Below are 25,582 nucleotides of genomic sequence, written 5' to 3'. Positions count from 1 at the left end.
GGGGGGGTGGCGTGTTCAGCAGAAACCCCCCTGAACTTGTAGTTAGAAAACGAAGGGCCAGATCCTATTTCTCATCCTATCTATCCTATCCCACACTTCCTGGGTGGGCCTCGGGAAATCACTTAACCTCTTCCTGTGCACCCAGTGGGTTTATGACACCTCTCAGTGTTGGGAGAATAGTGACATAATGGTGAAAGCATCTTGCACAGTGTCTGACACATAGTAGGTGCTCAAGAAATGCCAGTGTCCTTCTTTGATAGTCCCATGGCAGCATGAAACACAGAAAGTGTCCACTCCAGGAATCACGTCTGTGAAGGTTTCTGGTAGTGAGTAAGTCTTGTCCCCATCACAAGTGACTCAGTTACTCTGAGCTCTTCCCATGGAGGTTCTACAGTGTGTCTACTCTTCAGGTTCAACTCAACTTCACTTTTTGGGAGTAACTGCTTTCCAAAGGGATCTATTCCCACTGTCTTTGCATTGGAATGAAGGCTTCAACTGTTATGTACTATTATGGCTGTGCCTTTTGGTGTCTTATTTCAATAAAAATAGCCTTATTTTTGAGGCTGCATTGACTAAGGTGATTCAAATTAGAAAAAAATAGATTTCGGAGGTTCAGATAAGCTACCACATGATAACACCAGAAAAATGGCTAGGTTGAGAGTTACAGCGGAATCGAGCCATTTCCTGTGAATTCGTTCATAAGCTCTCCCTCCATCATTCCATAAGGTTAAATACAGATTGTATCAGGTGCTTTGATCGAAGCTGACACAATGATTTAAAGAAGCCCTACTACCTGTTCTTTCTGGTAGAAATAAAATATGACCTCCCTGTGATTTTCAACTAGAGTTTTTGGCTTATTAAACCATCTTACATAGAGCAACCTCTTGAACAATTTTTAAAAAGACATGAGGGCAACTACTGTGCATGTGTAATTGGTGCCTTTGGTGGAAAGTAGGGCAGACTCACATAACTCCAAAGGCTTCGGCCTTGAAGTGCGATCACCATGCACATGATAAATAAAATACCGGCCTCCAGAAGACAGGTTATAAGAGTAAGGACAGCGTATTGTTCTTCTTTTTTACGATTATTATTGGAAGTTGGATTCCCCCCTAAGAGACTGTAATATTACAAATTACAGACAAAACATATATAACAAAGACAGCTTTTTATCTTCTTAAAACTCTGCTTAGCAGGAAAAAGCAAGCCAAGTGGCTCGGCCATGCTATAGAGACTTCTGTGGAGCCACCACACTTAAATGCTGCCCCAAAGCTCTGGTAACACTGAAGAGGTCCCTTTCTGTATGGTGCTTGTTTGGCTTTCACACAGCATCAAACATCCAATTTGTTTCGTGTCCAGCTGCTGAAAGCATGTTAATTTACAATTCAAGGAATGCTTTATTCTAGACTTTTTGTTTTTACATTTCTGAGTTTCACATCTCATGTCATGATACAGATAAGAGAACAGGGGCAGGAAAAGCAGCCTGAGAAATGGAAATAGACAAGTTCCTTTATTTCCTTTCTGCTTACATTGAAGTCTAAAACACAACTTTTTTTTTCCATTCCTGAATTCAAGACTACTCTAATAAAATACATGGTCAGCCTACGAGAAAATTCGGTGCCCAACATAAGCAAACAATTAGAAATAGCTTTGTAGGGTATTAGAAAGAGAAAGTGGGGAAGAATAAAAAATACCTCCCTTCCAAGTAGCAAGATTTCTTTTACCTGAATTGATATGCATTTTGAGCACTTTCAATTTAACTGTGTTCAAGGGGCAATTTTACGATAATGCCATAAGTATGGTTTAGGGAGAACATTTCTTAATACGGTAATCTAGGGGAAATATATGCCTAAGGGACACATTCTCTGTAGAAAGATATCCTGGACCATATGCTGCAAATACATGGAAAACTCATTGGTAATGGAAAGCTATGGCTATGAGAGGAAATTAATGTGGACCAGATGGTAGTTAGGTAGGAAGATGTTTTACGCAAATGTGAGAAATCAGCCTCTTCTTCCTATCACTGAAGTGTTAGTCTAATACCTACCATATCTCTATTTTCTATATGTAAATCTAGAGAAACCATGCATCTGATTTGCTCAAAAGAAAAAAACTGAGCAGCATGAGGTTTGTAATCTTTTAAACTTACGCTTGAGGATAGGAAACACGTGCCAGTGGTGAATTAAACAGTCAGAGAAAGCAATACCTGATTCTCAAAAATTTTAAAACTGCCATGTAAAAGCACCATTAAGCAGCAGTCCTCGATTTGAACAAAGATGTGTTATTACCTCTCCAAGCTTAAAAAAAATTACAAGGAAACCACTTATATTCCTTCTTCTCATCTGATTTTGAAGGTTATATTATTTTTGTACATTCCCTAAGAGACTCTGCAACCAAAATAATGCTACAAAATAGGCAAACATTTGTGCATGTGGTATCACATGTCAATAGATTTAGAATTTATAATTTTGTCTTGTCAGTCCTATAAGAGCAGTCACATTTTAATTCAATAGAGCTTATACTGTATCATTCTCAAAATATACAAATAAATAGGTACATTTTGAAAGTTAACTTTAATGCATCATATTGTTTCTCTATATCTACAAGTCATTGTGATTCCAGAGGTTAGAGATCCTTCATACTACTCGAACCTATTAACAATGTTTGTAGACAATTAGATGCAAAACAGAGACACTAAATCAGTACAAGAGAGGAAGAGAGAAGGAAAATAATTAGGGCCCAATTCACTAAAAGAGGTTCTTGCATATGTAACTTGTGTGGCACAGAGCTTCTGACAAGCAGAAGGCCTGTATCATTTATTGAAGTGATCCCTTTTCCTGAGTTGGGCAGTTCTGGTTTTGTAGTTGGATCTACGGGCCTACACTCAGCCACCGACTGCAGGACACACACAAGCCACAGCTAGAAACCGTGAGGGCACTTTGTACTTTGGAGCTGGTTTCCTTGTCTATATCCATGCTCGTAACAAGAGCAGTTTGGTGCTTCTTTCGATGCTACAAATGCAGTGCCCAGTACAGTGTCTAGGACACAGTAGTCACTCAACAAATATTTGCTGAATGGATTAGTGAAAGCTGTTCTGGGTTTATTAACTCCAAAATTAGCATCCCTTGCAATGGTTTATTTGAAAAAGTTGCCTATATTTTGGTAAGGACTATCTGAACCAGCCCTTGTTTTGATGGTCAATTAATAATCTAACTGCTTCACACTGAATAGATTTAACTTGAAATAGACAGGATTATTAGCTGAAAGGAAAATTCCAACTCTTCTTTAGTTTCCTCAAGACCTGAAAATGAGTGAGCATCATCCTTTAAAGTGTTAATATGGAGGAGTTAATAAGTACCTTTCCTTCTGTAAAGGAAATAAGAGAGGACATAGCTTAGGGAGTGATTTTTATAACCCATAGCTTAATTATTCTATCTATTTGAGAAACTACCTGGGAGTCAAAATTGGTCTTAGTATGACTGATGAATGCTGGGCAGGTTGCTGGTTCAATTCATTTCAAGATCTTAATTTCTCAGTATCTGATAAAGACTATTCAATTATAGATAATGATTGCAAAGTATCATATTGGAAAAGAGCAGATGCTAAGCGTGGTTTTTCTTTGAAGGCAGTCTAAACTAGATGACATTTGCCTTCTGAGCAATTTTTCTTCTAGTCTTTAGTGTTCAATATTCTGGCTTAAATCATACACGAGGGAACATTGGTGGATGAATTCTGTGGACTCATGTACTCTACACTGCCTTACTTCACAGGGGGCCAGTCAGGAGAAACCAGGCACTGTTTTCCATGCCTACACAGCTCCAATGTGTAAGCCAGTCTTTAAGACATTCGGAAAAGCTTTTCATGTATGCTAATTTGACACAGGAGTGAGAGTTTACAAAGAGCTCTTAAACACATTTGTAGCCATCATGAACTATTTCTTTGGATCATAAATCTGCATTGCTTTCTTTTCCTTCCTCTTTTCTTTTCTTTTTCCTTTTTGAAAATTTATTTTTCTCCCTCCCTTATTACCTATTTCTATACTTAAAGACTGTCCTGGATCTGTGGCTTGATTATAGATCTTAAGCACACAAACTATAAAATGGCTGTGTATACATGAAACTCAGAGCTCCCATTATAATGCAGAGGCTTAAATTTGCCATCACATAGACGTTTTTCACACAATATTTTAAAAAGCACATGGATAGGTTACCCTAATAAATATTTGGGAGTACCTTGAGAAATGTAAATAGAACAGCTACATTTCACCTTCTCATATAAAGAATTCAGAATACTCTGTTTATGAACTTAGTAGCTTTGTTTAATATACTGATTGTGTGTTTGAGACCAAGAACACCGAGATAAATCCTGTTTGCACATCATTTCCACTGCGTCACTCTTCCTTGTCTACCTTCTGAAGAAATCATACTGAGAATATATCTAAATATTCATACTCTTTTTGAACTTAAATTTCAGTGGCTGATTTCATACTATATTGGAAAGTTTTCTCTAACAAGAACCTGACCTGTGTATCCTGTATGGATTTTCTCTAGTGGAGGGTATTGTCCTGAGTGCCAGCATTTTGGGGGATGGTGCACTAGATCAGCTAAAAAGCTATAGTCTATTAGTTATCAGCACTATTCCTTTGTCTTGGATATACTTATGTTCGAAAGCAATTTCTTTTCCCTCAAGAACTCATTAAATGTATTCACCAAACTCCCTAAGGTTGGCATATTTCATGTTATCTGGATTAAAAATTTAGGACTCAGTCTCCCATATCAATTGTCTCACATAGGCAGAGTGATTTTTGAAGGATGGTGAAATTAATAAATAATTTTAGTGAATTGGGGCCCTAAAGTAACAATCTGGTTCATGATGTTTAGGAATGAAAACTATAAGCTACTGCCAGATGAATGACTTAAAGAATTAAAAAAAAAAAACCCATAAACTGACCATACACTGTGTTGTAAGACATTTCATGATCTGGTAGAGGAGTTGAAATGTCTATAAAAAAATAATGAGGATAAAAAATTAATTTAAAAGAAACTTAAGATTTGAACATACTCAAAGGATTAGTGAAATAGAAATTCTCAGAAAGGTTTTCACCAGTATTAAATTATGGGAGTAATATCTTCCTTACCATTCAGTGCCACAAAGGAATCTGAAAGACAAAAGGGAGGAGAAGGTTACTTAATGTTTTACACTCTGCTTAGTGTGACTTACATAAGTGGGAATGAGCTAATACAGTACTATGCCAATGTATGATCCCTGTTCCTAAGTGCTTTTTCATTCCTGCATGTAATGTAAGATGCTTTATACTCAGTCTGATTTCACACCTCCATATCTCTTCCACCAAGTGAATTTCCTCCAAGTCACTGCCTTTGCCAAGAGGCAGAGAAAATGCAAGAGGTGGCAGACGAAATGGTAACTGCAAATAGGTGATTCTGAGAGTTTAAGCCCTACTTTATACAGAGGGACATGCATATGCATAAGTGACACCTGGACCACACTTACAAAAAAAACCCTTTTTCTTTACATTCTCTTTCTAATTCATCCTCGCAATGATGCTGTGAGGAACTGTCCAGTGTTATAGTATTCTGAAGTCATCAGGGGTTTTAGTTTGGAAATTAAAACAAAAAACAAACCTTTACACATATTAGGCAACATATCTAGGTGTGTGCTATGTGTTGGGGTCGGATATCTGGTTCACTCAGCCTCTAACACTGGCTCTTTGCATTTTCCTCATTTCCCTTTAAAATCCTGTTAATTTTGTACCAGTTATAATGATTGCACCAGTTGTAGAAATCCTCCCTGAATACCTATGTGGGAACAGGTCTGTCTAATAGAGGTAGTTCATGTTCCAGCAGGAACACGGGGAAAGGAGAAGCCACGAGGAAAGGCAGGCAGGCAGAGGAGCAGCTTTACCTCCAGCCCGGAGTAAGCAAGGACCCTCTGTGCCTCAGCAGGAGTGAGGTTAAAGGTCAAGGGCACACTGCAAAGCATGAAGGCAGATCCAGGGGCTTGACCGCTAAGATTGCTCTGGAAATAAAGAGTAAATCACGAGGTTGGGAACTGAGAGCCTCCCCTATGCTACATACAGAGGCTTCCTTATGTTCTTCTTCCTGAGAACACAGATAAGGGTGTGAGCCTACTGGTACAGTGGACATTCTACAGACACAGTAACAACCATCTTTACCTGTTTCACGTATTTTCTGATTTGATCCAAATCTACACCCCTATTTTTCTACAGATGCCACTATCACAAGTAATATAAATGTGATGAAAATGGCTCATTAACGTCAGCTAAACTGTTAATAAAGCACGTGTGCGTGCACATGTGCACACACACACACACACACACACACGTCTTAAAACCCGTTTCCTTGCAAATAAAACTATAATGCATCAAGATGATTAGGGTCCACTGATGGAACATCAAACTATTTCCCTGACAGAGATGAACGCATACACATAACATGTATCTTTTGTTGATGACACTTCTCCTATGTTTATTTATTTACTCATGCATTTTTTGTGTAAAGAATTTTTGCCTGTATATTATATTTGTAAATGAAAAAAATATATATGGCAAAGATTTGGAGATAAGGCTGACTTTAGCCTTCTTTATTTGATTATAACTAATCTCCAAAAAAGATAAGGTAGAAAGTTGAATGACACTTTATAGTCTGAAATTTCAGTACTCACGACTGAGATTCAGAGTTATATCCATGATTTTCATTAAGGAATCAAGTTATCAGAAGTAATATAGCTTCATTCCCTTAAGAGATATTATTTGGTGCCATTTTGAATGCAAGCTTCTTGAAATTCAGCATATGTAATATTTGAAACAGCACAAACTAGACATATTTTCCAAGAGTTTGGTATTGTTCTTTAAATTAGCAAAAAAAGCATTTTCAGAAGAATATTGATATTAATCAGGTCACAGGACAACTGGGCAGAAATTTGAGCAAGATCTTTTATATAAAGTTCTAACTAAAATGCTACCATTTAATAATGAACTCTGAAATTTGCATAGTAGGCCAATTCCTATAAAAAGGTTATTTTGGCCAGGTGCGGTTGCTCACACCTGTAATCCTAACACTTTGGGAGACCAAAGCAGGGGGATCACCTGAAGTCAGGAGTGTAAGACCAGCCTAGACAACACGGTGAAACCCCCGTCTCTACTAAAATACAAAAATTAGCTGGGTGTGGTGGTAGGTACCTGTAGTCCTAGCTACCTGGGAGGCTGAGGCACAAGAATCACCTGAACCCGGGAGTTGGAGGTTGCAGTGAGTGCAGACTGTGCCACTTCCAGCCTGGGCAACACAGTGAGTGAGACTTTGTCTCAAAAAAAAAAAAAAAAAAAAACCAAAAAAAACCCACCAAGTTATTTTGATTTGCCTTGTACTTGCGGGTTATTTCTGAATTTTTTTTCCTATCACATAGGGTAATAGACACAAATCTAATTTAAAAACATAATTACTTTCATTAGTCAATATGTTCAAGAATAAAACAGGCTCACTCAATTAAAAAGCTAGAGTACAATGATCAATCTTTTTGATATTTGGCTAAAATTGACAGTATAAAAGCCCATTTTAAAAAACAGCAAAACTGTCATTTTGTAATGGAAATGCTGATTTAACTTACTGCTTTGCTGTAATTAATATCCTCTAGAGTGAATGTGTTCCTCTGCATTAGAATTAATGAAATAGGTGCCAGCATTTATAGTGACAACACTGACAACTGGCTTTAGAACGCACTGCTTTCTTTATTTGATATTTACAAGATGATTTCTGTCATTTACGAATGCTTTAGTGTCAGCTGCACTCAGTTCCACATGTGAGCTGATGTATCTAGGCCTTTCACTGAAAGCATCTTTGCCCAAAGATAAAAATGGATAAAAGACTGTACTTACTGTGACAGTCCCCCAGACCATCTGTATTGCCACGCTCTACGTCCTGCTCAAAAGTCAGTCTTTTAAAAAAGGAAGGGGAAGAGAGACAGAAATGAATACAATAATAGGAGTCATTATTCCGAAATGAGTCTTAAGTTTCACTAAAGAGAGTTAACACAGTTTGATAAATTGAGTGGCAGGTGCAAAAAAGAAATAGATAATAGCTTGAAAATTTATCTCTGAAGTTTACAGAAATGAGTCTTAGGCGACTCTCCAAAGAGAAGTTGTGGTTTAAGCAGTGAATTCAGATAATATTCAGGGAGATAATTAGTTTGCAGATTATTTATATCCTTCTTTTACTCTAATTCTCTGAGCATTTCTTAAGCATTTAAGAAGTTTAGATGTTAAAATACACTCCTCATATAAACAATATAGAAGTCTATAAATTAAAAAGAAAAGTCTTTTCCTCTCTACTCTCTTTTTCACTCCTACCCTTGCCTTTCTAAACCTTTATCTGTTTCTTTGCCTAGACCTTTATCTATCTAAAAACTTGGATGATAAAGTGTTCAAAGGTCCAAGTGGCAGTGAGGGGACAGGAGCCGGTGGTGCCTTTTTTGGAGACCACTTGGCTATTCGTTTGCTCACAGCCCTGCCCCAGTCCTTGGGAGTATTACTCTCATTCTCTTGTACATGCTTACGTTTCTTCCAAGTCTACTAGGTCACCACTGGGCTGTATAAGCCACATGACGTTAATAAAACCAATTTTAATAAAAGCTATTTTGATTTTTAAAATAAGCATACCAGAGTCATTCTCCTTTGGGGACGCTTTGTACATATTCTCATAATATAATTGAAACTCTTATTTGCAACTGCCTTCAGAGTTTATTTATGAGCCATATAGGAAAACTATGTTGAAAGTCACAGCTTGATCTAATAATCTGCCGTGTTTGGTTTCTAATCCTTTTTGCCACATTAAAAATCAAATTCCTCAAAAGATGAAGATTTCTAACGATAATGACAGCCAATATTCATCATGCCCTGGAGCCTGCTCTCCAAAGGGAGTGCTCCATGTTTTGAGCAATGCCAGCATCATTGAAATATGAATGCAAACCTTGAGGAAACTATTTTGGAGTTCTTACATTGACTTAAAAATAATTTTTAAGAAATCAGTCTTATTTGGTCACATATTGAACATAGAAAGGACATAGGTCATTCTGTAGCTCCCCTCACCACACTCTGTGATTCTCCTCTACCTTGAGGGTTCCCATGAAAAGGTACAATGCTCTAATATTATAGCATGTCAATATTGCTACTTGCAAAGCTGTTCTAATAATATACAGTGAGTCAACCTTTTGCATTAGTCAAATTTCCAGGTCAGATCATATAGTTATCATTAGCTCTGTTTATGGGAATGCGGTGGTCATCAGATACGCCGTTTGGTCTGTTTAGCTATTCTGAAATAGGAAACGAGGCTCAGAGCGATGTAAAGATGGTTGTTTCCCCATTGGATCTGGGGAGGTTGAAGAAATGGCTGTGTCGAAGGAAGATCTGTGCTGCTCTAACCTCCTTGAGTTGCCACAACCCATCAAAGATGAGCGAGCACTGAGTAGTTTTGCAAATGTATTTTGGATTTCACATTCACTGAAGTAAAAGCATAGAAAGAAACCTCTTAGCCGTTACCATCTAAGCATTTAAAGCCAGGGTAACAATTTTCAACACCAAAATCACAGGCATGGTGGACTGGCCTCATTTAGCTGATCTGTTGGAGAACTGCCAAGTATTGATTGACTGCCTAATGAGTCATACGGTCAACCGTTTTTCGGCGCAGGAAAAGGTTTATTGGATGTACACACCATGCTTGCCGTACAACTGCATTGCTTAACAAATGTTCTGCAATTTCTTCTCAACCCTGCACAGTCAATTACAGCAGCCAGTTTTGCTATGGCTGGACAAACCACTCACTAATCTAATTGTTATCCTATTGCTCCTTTTCTCTGCTTTTCCCACCATGATGATCAAGGCAGGCACCTTCTTGTCCCTCTCTCCAGAGAATACGTCGAAGCCCACTGTGTTTCCATTCTGTGTTTTTAATCAGTCCAAAGATGATTAATCAATTGGAAAGCTGCCACATGTGATGTGGTGAGGTTCTATGAAACGGGAAAGGGAAGGATAAAGGCTGACAGTCCCATTGCTGGAGTTTGTGCACAGAAAGCTGTGTGGTGGTGTGTGAGAGCAGAGCAAACCTTACATCTAGAATGCACCGTGGCTGGAAGCCACTTGACCCTCTCCCACACCTCAGGCTCCTTACCTGCTGTTGGGTGACAGATGGGCACAGGCACCACCTTCTTTTATCCACCCACAATATGGGTCTCTGGAAGCAATACAGGTTCTGTAGGAAGAGGATGGGCATGAGCTACCTAGGACTGTTTTCCAGCCACCATGGACTTTCTAGTTGTCAGTGGGGCAAAATACATACTTTTTACACTTCCCATGTCGTTCACACCGGCCAAGGGGAACCTTTATCACACAGGTAGAGAATGCAACATACAGAGAGCTGCTTGTTCTGTCCAGCTGCATGCCCATGATCCTTTTGTCTTCGACTCCATCATAGCTGCATCTGATTTTATCAGGCAAGATAATATCATGAATAGACTCTTCTCTTTTTCTGGGCACCACCCTCACATCCCACTTCCCAACTCATAAGGCAATCTCTTAATCTGATCTAACCGACAGTGAAACAAACAGATCCTTATGCCCCTGCACACACGTAAACACACACGTATCTATGTATCTATATAAACACACACACATATTGGCAAGGAGAAAATAATGCTTTTTAGGTGTTAAAAAATTTTTACAAACAGCATTGAAAGGTCATCTAAAATGCGTAAAACCTAAGTCAGCCATGATTTTCTCTGAATGAAAGGGACCATAATAGCACAGCAAGTAATTACTAAGAAAGAACCAAATATTCTACTTACTTTTCAGGGTTGTAAACGCTCATCTCCTCCAGGAAAAGGCTGTCATTTAGAAAACCACTGTTTCCTATCCTGGCCAAAAATTTCAAGATGATTCCCTTCTCTGATCCCAGAAAAACCACAGTGTGATTCTGATATGGCCCAGCAGCAGTGTCCACTGCAATTTTGGTCAGGCGGTATCTAAAATGACAGGATCACATTTTTTAATCTCTTTGTTGGTCTATCATTAAAGTGTTCCCTGTTCCACTTGAAACAGCTGTGACATAGCTTTCTAGCAATAATCTCAAGAAAAATGTATGCATACAAATAGTGTTCTTAAGTGATTCTGGCCCTTTATTTCCATTTGCGGAGCGTTAGTGTGGCTCCAAAGGGGAAGAAGGAGGTGTGTGTGTGTGTGCGTGTGTGTGTGTGTGTGTATGTGTGTACCGAGTTCCACAATAGATAGTCAAAACCACCTGAAACCACTTAGCAATAATCCCTTCCATGAACAAGGAAAGAATGATATCTCCTTTGAAGAGGGTAAGAAGTAATAAGAAGTTCATTTAACCTTTAGTTTAACCTTGAAAAGCAATGACTGCCATTTCTCCATACTCTTCCTCTGAGGTACAAAGCCTTCATCAGCAAAATGTTTGATTGGAAAGCTTTTCAATTTTATGTAGAGGGGCTGAGAGAGTTGTAAAGGATGGGGAGGTGGGGCGCTAATGGCACTACTAAAAACTGTAAGGAGCTGCAACCCCAGTGATATCCATTTAAAGCTAAAGGTGAAGGGCATACCTAGAATAAGTCCTACCAGCAACCCTCTTTCTCTGAAATCCATTGGTCATTCCAAAATACCACAGCTGGAACCAGAAAACACAGACCTTCCTGGAAGTTATATACCATGGTTTCCATTTTATATGCTAGAGCCATTACCTGCTTTAATATATTTTAGTAAAGTCATAGTATAAAAATAGTGGCAAAGTTAATTAACATTTTATTTGATGGCTACCACAATGGGATAGTACTTGGGAAAACCCGTTGAACTGTTTGAAAACCATCTCGAAATAAATACAAGGAAGAGTTTTTCAATGCTATCGCAGATCTCTAATTGGCTTTCCCTTTACTGTTGGCCACCAGTTCAGAAAAAGAATACTAAGGTATGAATCCTTCACACTGGCGAATGCGGTGTCCGTGCTCTGGGTGACAGCTAACAGTCCAGGAGCCGTGCTCAGGTGGAATCTACTGCAGGTTTTGTAATCATTTCCAACCAACCAGATATCCACATCCATTCACTGGTTCTCCTTCACTGCTCCTCTGTTTGGCACAGATTGGATCAATGGGCTAATCCGGAAGGAAAGCTATTTCCTTCCTCTAATTGCTGGCATGTGACTAACTAGCCTGAAAATATTGGAGCTCTTCTCCCTGGGAATGTGTGAATAGGGGTTTGGTGGCATCCAACCAACCAGCCAGCATTTCATAGCTGAATGAATGCCCAGAATAGCAGAAGATGTTTGTGGCATTTCAAAACTTGATCCACTGATACGTTCTACGAGCATGAGACGAAGTTAGGAAATCCATGAGGACATGGTTTGCTTGACACCCACCTGACCATTGTTCTCAGGAACCATGGCCTGTTGAAGATGGAGGGCACTGCCTCATCCATGAGCGGGTGCGTCTTGATGAAGTTCAGGGTATCATCAGGAAACTCATTGGAGGTTGCATATTTTTCTAAGGAGGATGAGCCGGCACAACAACCTGGCCTAAAATGAAACAAAGTGTAAGCAGGGAGGAAGTTTATTTTGTGCTTTATGGCAAATTCTTTGAATGAACTGCTTCTCTAAGCATCTGGCTTGGAGGAGAATGTACTGCAGCCTGAGAGGAGGAAGTTGAACAATGCAGAATGCCACCAAGTACAATATGCTGAGATTTCCTCTGAGCCGCCTCCTCATTTCATACAGGAGCCTCAGCCAGAACAGTTCAGCTTCAGCTGGGGGCAGGTTGGCTTCCTCCCAGAAGCACAAACAAACCTCAATAAATAGTGATGGAGCTTGAAACAAGTGAGTGAGTGTGTTTGCACATATCTTGGGAATGGTTCTACTTATCCAAAAAGGCTGCTAGAGATTCTTGATGCATTTACTCTACAGAGGGAGAGAATCAGGTTGACGTTTTCGTAAGTGTAGACAGCAAAGACTCTCCAAAAGTCACCAGGGTACATGCCAGCAAGACTCCATGTAACCATGTTTCATTATCTGGGGCTCACTCAGAACATTTTGGTTTTGTTTCTTATTGTTTTTATTTTTGTTTGCTTTTGGCAGGTATGAAAAGCCAATGATATCAGATTCTTTCCTGAAAGGTCATCTTTTTGTAATTGAATGACGACAGCAAAATGTGCCACGATAAGAAATTCTATGGTTTCAGGAGTCAAAGGTTATCCCAGCAAAGTCAGATCAGGGAAACACTAAAGCCCATCTTGTCAAGACACCTGGTTTGCCTGGGTGGTGCAGGAGAGGCGATTGGACCCTCACAACACCAGCGTGAACCACTTCTATGCCCACACTGCCTCAGGCACAAACCCAGCCAGCCCCTCAAAAGCATCCTGACTGCTCCAAGAGGGACAAGGCAGTCATGTGGAAGGATGAGGGTAAACTCACTGCCATTAGCAGAAAATCAATTAAAGTATGTGTGCTGGTATTGGTTGAGTGATACCATCTTTACTCACCCAGGAGACGGTATGACATAAGAACCTTCTGAAACCCAGTCCCTCAGGGTTAACTCCCTTTCCTGCCAATCCAGAAGGTAGTTAACAATCCCAGGCAATGACTTAAGACTATCTCTCTGAGGTTGCTGGGGTGTGCTTTCCATACCTAATCTGCTGTCCATAAGTAACAGGGTATCAACATGCCAGATATCTCAGGTAATGAAGATGGATGCACCACTCAGTGTCTCCTCTGGGTGTAAGTGGTTTATATCGTCTAAGTTAGTTCATGTAAGTGTACTTGGCTAGGTATTTTGTGGGAGGACTGCAGGTTGCAGGAGAGAGTTGAAAAAAAATTAGTAACACATTGAGCTTCCTTCCAGAGGCACATAACTCCAGGGGAAGACAGACACCATGGGTTGTTTCTGCAGAACTCGGAGTGCAGATGCTGTGATGGAGGTGTAAGTGTGTGCCACAGACAGAAGCAGGCAAAGGGCTTGGGGGGAGTTCTCTCCTGTCCCAGTTAGGATGAATTTGCCTGTTTAGTGCAAGGACTGGAAGAGATAGGACTTAGAGGTGTCTAGGTTGACTCTGGACCATAATAAACCCATGAAAGCAATTCTAAGGCATGATTTGGGGAGAAGGACACTCCACTGTATCTGGACCCAAAACAGACCCAAACCTGGCAGACCAGAGACGTCTTAGTGGTTCACTGCACCGCTGGATTCTTCTCACCCATGGTCTGGAGTCCTAGACTCAGCTCTGATCAGCTTGGCCACAAAAGCCGGGAAACACTATTTATATTTCATATTTTATTTGGGTTTAAAGACCTGGGTCTCTATAAAATTGAAAGGAAGCAGACCGAAGCAGTGGAAATCATCCCTCCAGCTATGTGAACTTGTACAATACCCTTTACCTCTCTGGGCCTCAGTTTTCCCAACTATAAGCCAATGAGGCCTCAGATGGTTTCATCCGTTGTAGTATTACGTTGGATAAATAACATAAATGGAGGTGAAGCAGAAGATTAGAGGAACATTGGTTTGACCATATCAGAAGGTAACTTTGGGTTTTGGTTAATGAGATGGAGGCAATCTGCTCGGCTTACATGGAAGGCACTGGTATGCAGTCCACAGATGTTCATTACGGGAGGTGCAAGCGTTGCCATTTCTAAAGTTTAAAATATCCGGATGAATATTTGCACATACCTGGGCTTAGGAACTCGTTCATCAGGAACTGGTGTCCAGGTGGAATCAGGAGACTTCTGTTCCTTGAATCTCCCGGTGAAAACACTGGCAATGTCAAGCATGTCATAGGCACAGACTGCAGACCCAGGGATGCTACAACATGACATTTCACACCAGGTGTTATGTATACAGTTTGCAACAAACTCCAGAGAAACTTTCTTATTACAGCAAGTAAAAGTTAAAGCTCCTACCTGGACACTATAAATGTAAGGATCTTAGTACATAAAGAAAAAATTTCTCTCAATCAAATTTGCAACAATTGCCTTAAAGAACAGGCTAGTTACAGCAAGCTCACAGAGAGATAAAAACCCTTCATGTCTACATTGCCTCTTGAAATGCTTCTATTTATAAAGGAAGAATTGTTGAGCTAGTGAAAAGAAGTTTCATGAATTCCCTGATACTAATTATCAGCCCATGACCCTGATGTCTCTGGAGAGCATTCTGCATCACTAATATCGGTGAAAATTTGAAACAAAAGTGATCTCCCATCGTCCACATATGGCTTCTTTGAATTTGGTTCTTCAAGCCAACAATCTGAAGGTGTGTGAGAATATGTTTGTGGGGGGAAAAACCCACAGACATTTTATGTTAGCCTCTGTACATTTAAATTTTTATCATCTTCCTGATTATACTTGCATTAAGACTAAACAATTTAAGTCTCTAAAATGCCATCACTTTGCAAATAAAGTACTTTATAAAGTGCTAAATAATATTAATGGCCGTCAGCTCCACCTATAATTATATCCTTGCCTGGCAACCCTGGAAGGACTTAGATTTCCTTTTTTAATCAATGGTGGGAAGGAATGAATTATTCATTCATCTGGGTACACTGTTTACATTTGGACCCACATTTGTTTTTGACTATAGTTGCTCCTTGATTTTGATCAAATAAATTGCAGGAACCAGCTGGCCAAGAGTTTTAATCAGGCTTTGAGATAGTGGGTCATTACATGGCCAGAACATACAGGACAAGAGACATGGGTGCCTTGCAGTGCGGCAACATCATCCAGAGAGAAGATTTTGTCTTGATTTTTGCAAATATTGAACAGATATGAAAATACTTCATAAATGACTAGGAGAATTTTATTCCATCTTTAATTCATAAGAAAATTATTGATGTGTTCCTTAAATAAAGAAACACAGAGAAGCTTAAAATGCTTATTTAAAATAAGATGGCAAAATAAATTTTAAATGTATATAAATTCATACGTGTATATGCATTGTTCACAGAATTAAGTGTATAAGACCGCGATTCCCATTTGTTTTGGAATTTCAGAAACTTCGCATTGTTTTTTTTAATTTTGTAAGACTCTTTGTCATATATTTCTTTTCTGAAAGTAACACATTTACATATAGTATTTGCCTTATATATTAAGAAAAATTGGATAAATACTGCTTGAAGTATTTTATGATGCACCTCATAATAACGAAAGATATCCTAAGATTTTGTAGCCTTCCTGAGGTTAGAATCAGTTGTGAAATCCTTTCTTCTTCCTTCCTTACACTCCTCTCTCCCTCCTTCCTTTCTTTCCTTCCAACCTTCCTTCACTCCTTTCTTCCCATCTTCCATTCATTCAACATATGTGTACGGGATCCCTACTTGAGGCAGTAAGTGCTCCACAAACACCATTGGTCTTGCCCTCAGTTGGCTCACATTTCAGTGTGGAGGCAAGTATAAGAATAGTAACAAAAATAAGGAGAAGTGCTTGAGCCCAGGAGGCAGAGGCTGCAGTAAGCAGAGATGGCACCATTGCACTCATTCCAGCCTGGGCAACAGAGTGAGACTCTGTCTCAGAAAAAAAAAAAAAAAAAGGATAATAACAAAACAACAATAACAATATCTTCAGGACAATATGGTAAGAACAGAATGTAAAAGGAATATGCACAAGGTCCCATGGGAGGTGACTGACGTTTGAGGCATCCGCGGGGTTTCAGGAAGCAGTCGTTGGTCAGTTGGGCACATTCTCACAGAAAGCAATGAACAGGCAAAGCATGGCACATTCAAGGAGTAAATCTTTGCTCTGATCAGCCTGTGGCACAGGCTGCATGGCAGAGGATGGGAGGAGATGAACTAGAGGAGGAAATGGGGCCAGACCCTGCGGGGGCTTGCGTGTCATACCAAGGAGCTAGGGCTTTATCCTCAGGGCAAATAATGGATTTGAAACAATTTGCCATGACCAAGTTTGCTTGTGTGAAGGACAAAGCAGAGAGGGATGAAACCAGAGAAAGTAAAAACAGAGGGACTATAATTTATAGATGGCAATGGGTATGCATATATTTAGGTGGATGTTAGATTAGAAAACAAGTATGATTTCTGAGACTGCATAAGCATGCACTAAGTAGATATTTCTTAGGGGCCATTTAAGAAAATAGTTTAGATGAAATCATCTACAATAGTCAAGGGTTTATTACTATATTGGAATCGCAAAGTAACCCACATCCTAAAAAAACAAGGCAACACAAAACAAAAACTAGAAATGTGATCTTAGATTCCATCAGCCCCTGCATTTCCATGTGCCAAGACAGTATACTTTTTCAAAATTCTAGAGAGATAGGTTCTGATGTATGAGCAATCAAAGCCTGAATTTTTAAATGCCGTTTCTATCCTCAAGTCTAAAAATCACTACAGATGTTTAAAGCTTACTTAAATCTAACTGAGTACTGCTTGATGCAATATGGGTTTATATTTTCGTATTATTTCCAGTGGGGAGCTTGAGTCTTGTCCTCTGTATAATTGAGGAACATGATTTCATCCTTCATGAAGGATGCTCTTTTCTGGGCTCCACTCAGTTCCTAAGCATTTACTTCTAGATGCTATCCCTCCAGTTTTATCATTTTGTTCCTGTCATTCAGGCACTCATCAAGTTCTTAAAAGTCTTTGTCAAAAGATTAATTCAAAGCAAAACAGTGTATTAGTAGAGGAAGATATTCAATACAGAACACCCCAAATTCTGTATAGAAATGAGAACATAGCGCATGAATTTAGATTTCACGACCATACACACAGTTAGGATCATTTTCGCACAATAGTACTAAGATGTTGAAATCTTGTTGGCTTCACAGAGAGCTGAGTACCAAGGAAAACCACTAATGCTTATTTTCCTTCTGTTCTGTACACATTTTCACTGCTCTGGGAACAATTACTAGCACATCATTTAGTTGCTTGAAGTCTTCGCTTTAACTAGATACAAAAATAGGAGTGACTAGGCTGACACTCATAATTTGTATGTACAATATTTGACAATTTACAAATCCTCAGTAGAGACTCCAGAGTCAGACTATGACGCTGCTTCTGGGGTCTGAGCTGTGGCCCAACTTGTTGAGTGAGCTTGCCCAAGGACTTCTTCCTTGGACAGGACAATAACCAAAGTCCCCTAGAATTCATTTGAATTCTAGATTTCACCCTGTAGCATTTTAATACATTTCCAATGTTTTTACTTCAAAAGATTTGATCCAGTCATGAGAATATTAAAAGTCAAATACTGCAAATTATTTGATGACCTAGAAGAGACAGGAGAAACATTCTTGACTTGCAAAGCTGCCTCTTCCATCTACTGACTACCTGGACCAGGTAGTACAATATGTTGAGCTCAGTAAGTGGAAAAAGAGGACAATATTATCTAGTTTCTAGGATTACTGGATGGGTTTAGAAATAATACATGAAAAGTGTTCATATACCAGGCTTATATAAATAGAAGATATTGTTATAATTTATCTAATTACTTTTCCTAAAACCTAACCTAATAGTGCTTATAAACTATTAATTTGTTGATGAAAACTAAGTGTTAAGTGCTTCCTAAGCTACACACAGTGAATGCAATTTTCAGTCAGTTGCAAATACTGTTTATTAGAAGAGAACCCCCTGGGAGAAGGAAGCCAGGAAGAACTGATGAGGTCAACACAGCTAGGGCACGATTACCTGTTATAAGGTGTAGAAAAGGTTGCCAGGACAACATCACGCCCATTGATATGAATCACATCTGTGACTGCCTGGAGAATGTTGAAATAAAAATGAGAGTCTCCAGGAACTGAGCAGTTCAGACGTGCCTTCAGGAATGATGTCCACTGCTTCTCCAGGACTCTTTGAGATCCTCCCATATCATTCTTACAAACCTGAGCCACTCTTGGGAAAACTACCTGTAAAGGAAAAACACATAGGGAGAATGAAATGCATTCATTTTGCAAGGAGATCTTACTAGAACTTGCATTCCTTGAAAACAGAAACAAAACAACAAGGTGCTTAATTTAATACTGTTTCTAAAATCAGTAGCAAAAAAAAAAGAGGAAAACTCAGCATTGGAACAGCATGTTTTAAAAGATAAGGCTGTGGCATTTAATACAGAGCCATAAATCCTTGAGGGAATCAACTCTCAGCCACACAAACTCATTTCCATACAGACTGCTTAGCTTTTTATTTCCTCAAACAAAAGCTCACTTTGTATGCAGCATCTCTGCCATCCTCGCTAGCTATCTCTGGGCCCTGAATCTGTGCAATCAACCCTGGCATTCTATGCTGCCCTCCAACTTAGGGACCTTGATCCACTCTCTGGTAAAAAGGGCTAAAATGGACATCCCCTAAGTGTTGTATTGCTTTTTGCAATAAAGACAAAAAATCAAGACTCAATTTGATTAAAGATACTGGATATTTACAGTCTCTGTGAAGCAACTCAATTAAAGAAAAAAAAAAAAAAAAACTGTTGAGTATATCTGGAAACCACATCTCAAGACACTTGAATCTTGGACCAGTTATGGAGGCTCATGCCTGTAATCCCAGCACTTTGGAGGGCTGAAGCAGGTGGATTACTTGAGGCCAGGAGTTTAAGACCACCCTGCCAACATGACAAAACCCCATCTCTACTAAAAATACAAAACTTAGCCAGGCATGGTGGTGCATGCCTATAATCCCAGCTACTCGGGAGACTTAGTCAGGTGAATCACTTGAACCTGGGAGGGAGAGGTTGCAGTGAGTCGAGATTGCACTACTGCACTCCAGTCTGGGCAACTGAGCAAGACTCCGTCTCAAACTAAATAAATAAATAAAATAAAAAGATACTTGAATCTCAGCATGAATGAACGTCAGCATGAAACCAACCAAACATAAATTTTCAATAGAAATACTTAAGAAATTTCCTGTGATTTGTTACCGTTCTGAAAAAGCAGATAGGGCTTCCGGACTGCACTCTGTTATTAGATTTATGGTTCTCATTTCAAGATCATTTATAACCTTTGTCCAAAGGTGTGAATTTCTGAAAATGTGACAAAGTGAGCCAGGGACAGCATCCCCTCTTACCTTTCCCATGGTGTTATACTCCACTGCTATTTCCCTGAAGAAGAAGTAGATATAATCTCCATAATCCACTGCTTGAACAAAGTATGGTTCTGTAGACAAATAGGCACTTTAATTGGGAACATGTCACACAGAGTTAACAGAATTTCAATCAAGTGCAGCCAAAGACATGTTATTAATTAAAAGTGTAGGGCCATTAGACATTTGGTTAACACTAACCATTTCTAATGACTTCACACGTGCAAGTGCTAGTGATTTCACAAGGCAGTCACACTTACAAATTATACATTTCAGAAGCTTTGCAATCAACAGTGAAGAATTGCCAAGTTATGCATATCTCTGTAATTTTATTTTTCACAATGGAATGCGCCTGTTACAGAGAAGATTCTGTATGCATTGCCTCATCACCCCGACTCATGTAGGGTTGTGAATAGCTTTTCTCCTCTTCCCCACCACCTCCAAGCCCCAGTCCCCATCTATGAATGCACTGTTCAGTTCTTTTCATGTGGGACTCTGAAATGAGAGTCTAAAACAGGGAAAGATGAATGTAATGTACTCTATTGTTGTGGCATTGGTAGTTTTGTTAATACTTCAGAAACTCAGGGGAAGGAAAAAAGGGAGGTAAATAAATCAGTTGAAGCAAAAGATGCGATTTACATGTTTCTGTCTGTCAGAAGCCATTACTAAAATGAGGCTACAGTCTGGTCCCTCCGGACTCTAAATCTCCCACAAGAGGTGTATTCCTCTCCCCTCCGACCTTCCTTCGTTTAATTGTTTGTTCACCTTTCAACCATTTTGAATCGTGCTTGACGGTCCGCAGGGTAGGGCTGTCTCCAAGACTCCGGTAAATGACTGCGTCAATGGCAAGGAAGTCAGTCACTGTGGCTGAGTATAGTTTTCCATCTTAGAAGAAAAAGAAAAGAGGTGAACAGGGTGGGAGCAAGTCAGTGGGGGCGGAGGAATAATAAAGACATCCCCTAGATTGCTTTCCTACATCAGGCAAATGAGATAGGACAACTGGGAAAAATTCAAGAGTCGCTGGGAAAACTCTTGGCCCACATTCCTAACCATTTTAAAGTGGGATCATGAGAGATGAAACATTTTTCATTTTTAAATTGCATGGCAATTTTTTTAAGCAGCAGCAGCAGCAGCAGCTCAGGGAACAGGGTAAATGAAAAATGTTTGCTTCACTTGATTAGCTGGACCTTGACTGAAACCTCAAGGCCAAGGACCCTTGGGCACTACTACTGCCACCACACCACGGTAAACAGGATTAGGTGAGAACCCAGGGAAAGATAGCTGCTGATTGTGTCCCCAGAAATTTTAAGCACATGCATTAAGTAAAGGAGTCCTCAGCCTGATCAGGCGAGGGGAGTTGAAGAGAGAGGGTTCATGAGCAAAACAGGGTCTGACTAAATTGCTACTGTCCTGGGAGTCACAGCTTCTCTTGACCTCAGGCATGACAGTTCACTAAACTCTGGCAATCTAGCTTCAATAACAGATATTTGCTTCGGTATCTCCAAAGTCACAAACTGAAAACATTCTGAAATAAAACACGCTAAAGCGAAGAAGAAAGGGGAAGGGGTGATGCTTAGTTCAAATAGGTCATTCTTTAATAATTCATGTTTTGGGGGAGATATGATTGAGGGTAGACCCCAGGCAAAAGAGAATAAAACAGACTGAAGATTAGTCTCTAGACATTCTGGTTCCCTCCTGGCTTAGCAAACACTCCGCAAACAAATAATCGAAATGGGTGTTCTACAATAGCAAAATCTATGTTGCTAAAGGGAAACACGAATTATATCCAAAATAAAAAAAAAATTACTTCCTTAATTCACTTTTAGTGGATTACATATATTCATTAGTTGTATGTCAAACTGACTTACACACAACATAGTTCTGTTCAAGCTCTTTTATGTGTCATATTTTTATAGTTTGTTTAAAAAAATATCGAAACATATTTAAACAAAGATCTTGATGTCTGTCTTTGGTCTTAAAATAACCAAAATTTGCCCAGCTTCAATTTAGAGATGTTTTAATATCTGCAATACTAACAGCTATATATCAGTAAGTGTTGACTATTTTGGTAGCTTTAAACTGCAGACAGCAAACCTTTGAATTGGCCCAGAAAATATCTATGAATCATAACTTTTCTTATGGATTTTGAGCCTGAGATCATAAAGACATTCTTTATATATTTATGGCTACAGAATATATATTCTATATTCCTATAGCCCCAAGCCATATAGACACAAATGGGTAGTGGGAGAAGTCAAAGCGGGTGTAGGTAGTGGTGATGGCTATTGCTCCTAACTACTCTCCAAAACTCTTTTTGTTTTACATCCTTTTAAAAACTGGGTATCTTACCAGAACATCTACTTGTGGAACAGAATACTTTTCTGCCACTCTTTTTTTTTTTTTTTTTTTTTAAGACAGAGTTTCGTTCTTGTTGCCAAGGCTGGCGTGGCACGATCTCAGCTCACCACAACCTTCGCCTCCTGGGTTCAAGTGATTCTCCTGCCTCAGCCTCCCGAGTAGCTGGGATTACAGGCATGCACCACCATGCCCAGCTAACTTTGTATTTTTAGTAGAGATGGGGTTTCTCTATGTTGGTCAGGCTGGTCTCGAACTCCCAACCTCAGGTGATCTGCACACCTCGGCCTCCCAAAGTGTTGGGATTACAGGCAAGAGCCACTGCGCCCGGCCTCTGCCACTCTTAGTAATGTGATACCATTCATATGCAATGAGGATCTCCTATTAATAAAGGCTGGACTTTTATGAATTCAAACACTTAAGTGAAAATCTATTTAGATATAACACTAGAGGTGGGGACAGTTATAATATTAACTCATGTGGCTTGCTCTGTATAGCTCCTGGAAACTTGGTGGCCATGGGAAGTTCTCTGCCCATTCTACCTTTTCTACCTTAGGCTACAGTAAGTCTTCTTTTTAGTTTACATTTAAATTATGTTTTTATTTTATTTTATTGAGACAGGCTCTCCTGTCACCCAGGCTAGAGTGCAGCGGTGCAATCACAGCTAACGGCAACCTAACCTCTTGGGTTCCACGCTCACCTATTTTTTTTCTTTTTAGTAGAGTTGGGGTCTCCCTATGTTGAACTCCTGGGCTCAAGCGATCTTCCCACCTTGGCCTTCTACAGTGCCGGGATTACAGGCGTCAGCTACCACTCCTGGCGCTACAGTTAAATTTAAATTCTCCCCTGCAGCCCACGTTCTCCAGGGTCCAACGAATGCAGGTTCCACGTGTCGGTGGGGGCCTGCCACAGTAGTCGTGCACTTGGGAATATGCTCAAGTACTCTCTCCACTGGCCTTGCTCATACCTTACAAATAGGTCTGAAAGCCTTCGTATTCTTGACAGAACTGCTTCTCAGTGATACTGTGCTCTCATTTAGGGCAAGAATTCAAGAAACCTCTCGGTCTTAACTCAACAATCTGTCACTGCAGATTCAGGCCCACAAATGGATGGCACTGAGGGAAAGGTTCAGGAAGTAAGGAACTAATCTTGTTTCATAATCAAAGCCCTAGGGTCCCTCATCCAGCTAGTATGTGCCAGTTTTCAGCTGTTGTGATGGAAATTATAGCTAACTGCTTTATTACATGCTATAACAATCACTATTATACAACGCTTCTCTCTACACCCACCTCCTCATACACAGCTGGCAATGAATTCCTAAATAAATTTCTAATTAAAGCATACCAACTCATATACGAAAATCCCACTAAATCTGAAAATGATGGTCTGTTTGCTATTTCGTTATGTCTTTTGCAGTGGAAAGAAGGGGTGGTGTTGGGGAATAGAGGTGAGCCTAAGCAATCAGCACCCTCCCCTCAGCCACCATGGTCTTTCGGTCAGAGATGGGCGTGTAACCTAATCAGGTCAATGCTATTTGAGAAGATGTCTGCCGGAAGCTTGTGGGTATGCCACCTCATTGCTCTGAGAGAGTTTCCAGAAGCTTCCTTTTGTTTCTTTCCCTTTCTCTTCTATGTGTGGACAAGAAGCCATGTAGCCCTAATTGGGGTTGGCAGCCATCCTCTGACTGCGAGAGCCGCCTGTCTCATCATGAGGTCAACACAGAGCATGGGAATGCAAAGGAGCTGCCTCCCAGACAACATTGTTGAGCTGCTGAATCTAGCCAACCTCAAGTCCACCCTACCTTAAACAGCAAATGCACATCCGTGGGGGGTTTTAAATTGAAATTTCATTTTATTTATTTTTTTACATTGGTGGTTTGAGGTGGGATTTTCTATTATTTGAGCCCCAAAGTGCCCTAATTGATTTGTCACATGTTCAGTCCTATGCTGTTATCCTTTCCCAAAGGCACAAAAGCGTGGGTAAATGGGGCAAAGACGTTTTCTGAGAAGCAAAAGTACAATTTTCATACTAATTTCAAATGGAAAGGCATTCTTAATTACAGTATTCACCAGAGACTCAAAGCACAACTGTGATTCCGTGACTCCTCCAGAGCAGATTCCCAGCGACAGGATGAAACATGCAAAAGCAAACGCAACGAGAAGCAATCAGGTCGCTTACCTGCAAACAGTGCAATGTTGGCGTGTTTGGCATCGTAAGGGCATCTGGCCATTCCGCTAAATTCATCCCCGAATGATTCCAATGTATCCATCTGAATGAAATAATAGGACTTAATTACAAACAACCACCAACCGTAGTGTTGTTCTGTTGCCCTAAACCCTCAGAAATTATTTTCAGGAGGTGGCAGGCCTTTTAAAACCTGTAACCACTTTGAGATGGCCCCTGTTGGAGCCACTGTATATTTTTTAAACTGTACTTGAGAATCACATAAAATAGCTGTGTTAAAAACACGTATTTTTAGGGGAGAGACGGTTGAATCAGACATGCTTCCGAGCAGTGTACTCTTCCACCCAGCACATTTTTTTATGGAAGTCTTTTTCAGATATTTTATACCAACCAAGAGCTTTCTGCTGAACTTTGACAGAGTTTGTGGTCTGTGGGTCTGGCATGTATTCAAAAATGATGCTCAGCACACAATCATGCAATGGAAATGCCCTTATCCTAAGCTGTGCATGCTCTAATCCTAGCAATGAGGAAACAATAGACAAGGAGTGTATGGTTTTCTTTATAATGTACCTAATCCTAAAAAATAGTGGTTATAGCTATAGCTGGTCAAAGGCAAGAAGCAGTGAAGAACAGATGTATTGGTTTGTGACACTGGAAAGGTCCAGGGACAAAGCAATGCCATGGGGAATTCCTCTTTCCATGAAGTAAAAACCAAGCCTTGAAGCAGTCATGAAATCTTAGACTTCACAGCAGCTCCTGGGAAATTAAACCACTATCGGGTACAGATAAGTATACAAAGCCCCAGCCTGAGTTTTGCAAAAGTTCAAGAGGGTTAGAGTATAGGAGAAAAAAAGGTAGGGAGTGAAGTTTTAGATTGATGGTGGGTAGCCTTTAAATCTCTCCCGCAGATAATCTTAATAATTGAATTTGGGGCTATAACCTGTCTAACATATT

General features: G+C 39.8%; 1 protein-coding gene across 3 annotated transcripts in view; it reads right to left on the bottom strand.

The window, feature by feature from the left end:
• SEMA6A (semaphorin 6A) overlaps window positions 1-25,582 on the bottom strand; it is a 133,383-nt gene that overhangs the window by 24,807 nt on the left and 82,994 nt on the right. For 2 of the 3 annotated variants that reach the window (XM_003920675.4, XM_010339603.3), the window contains exons 7-17: window positions 24,623-24,713; window positions 20,855-20,974; window positions 20,075-20,163; window positions 18,704-18,921; window positions 14,746-14,877; window positions 12,450-12,605; window positions 10,870-11,046; window positions 10,365-10,505; window positions 10,197-10,277; window positions 7,910-7,968; window positions 5,135-5,155 (exon numbers count right to left, since the gene is read on the bottom strand). In XM_003920675.4, coding sequence (XP_003920724.1) covers window positions 5,135-5,155; window positions 7,910-7,968; window positions 10,197-10,277; window positions 10,365-10,505; window positions 10,870-11,046; window positions 12,450-12,605; window positions 14,746-14,877; window positions 18,704-18,921; window positions 20,075-20,163; window positions 20,855-20,974; window positions 24,623-24,713 — 1,285 coding nt within the window. Of the gene's footprint in view, window positions 1-4,947; window positions 4,999-5,134; window positions 5,156-7,909; window positions 7,969-10,196; window positions 10,278-10,364; window positions 10,506-10,869; window positions 11,047-12,449; window positions 12,606-14,745; window positions 14,878-18,703; window positions 18,922-20,074; window positions 20,164-20,854; window positions 20,975-24,622; window positions 24,714-25,582 lie in introns of all 3 variants that reach the window. The other variant, XM_039467787.2, reaches the window with a different exon arrangement.

Source organism: Saimiri boliviensis, chromosome 1, assembly GCF_048565385.1.
Source record: "Saimiri boliviensis isolate mSaiBol1 chromosome 1, mSaiBol1.pri, whole genome shotgun sequence".
In the NCBI taxonomy this organism is placed as follows: domain Eukaryota; kingdom Metazoa; phylum Chordata; class Mammalia; order Primates; family Cebidae; genus Saimiri; species Saimiri boliviensis.
This window is presented reverse-complemented; position numbering and strand designations above follow the sequence as displayed.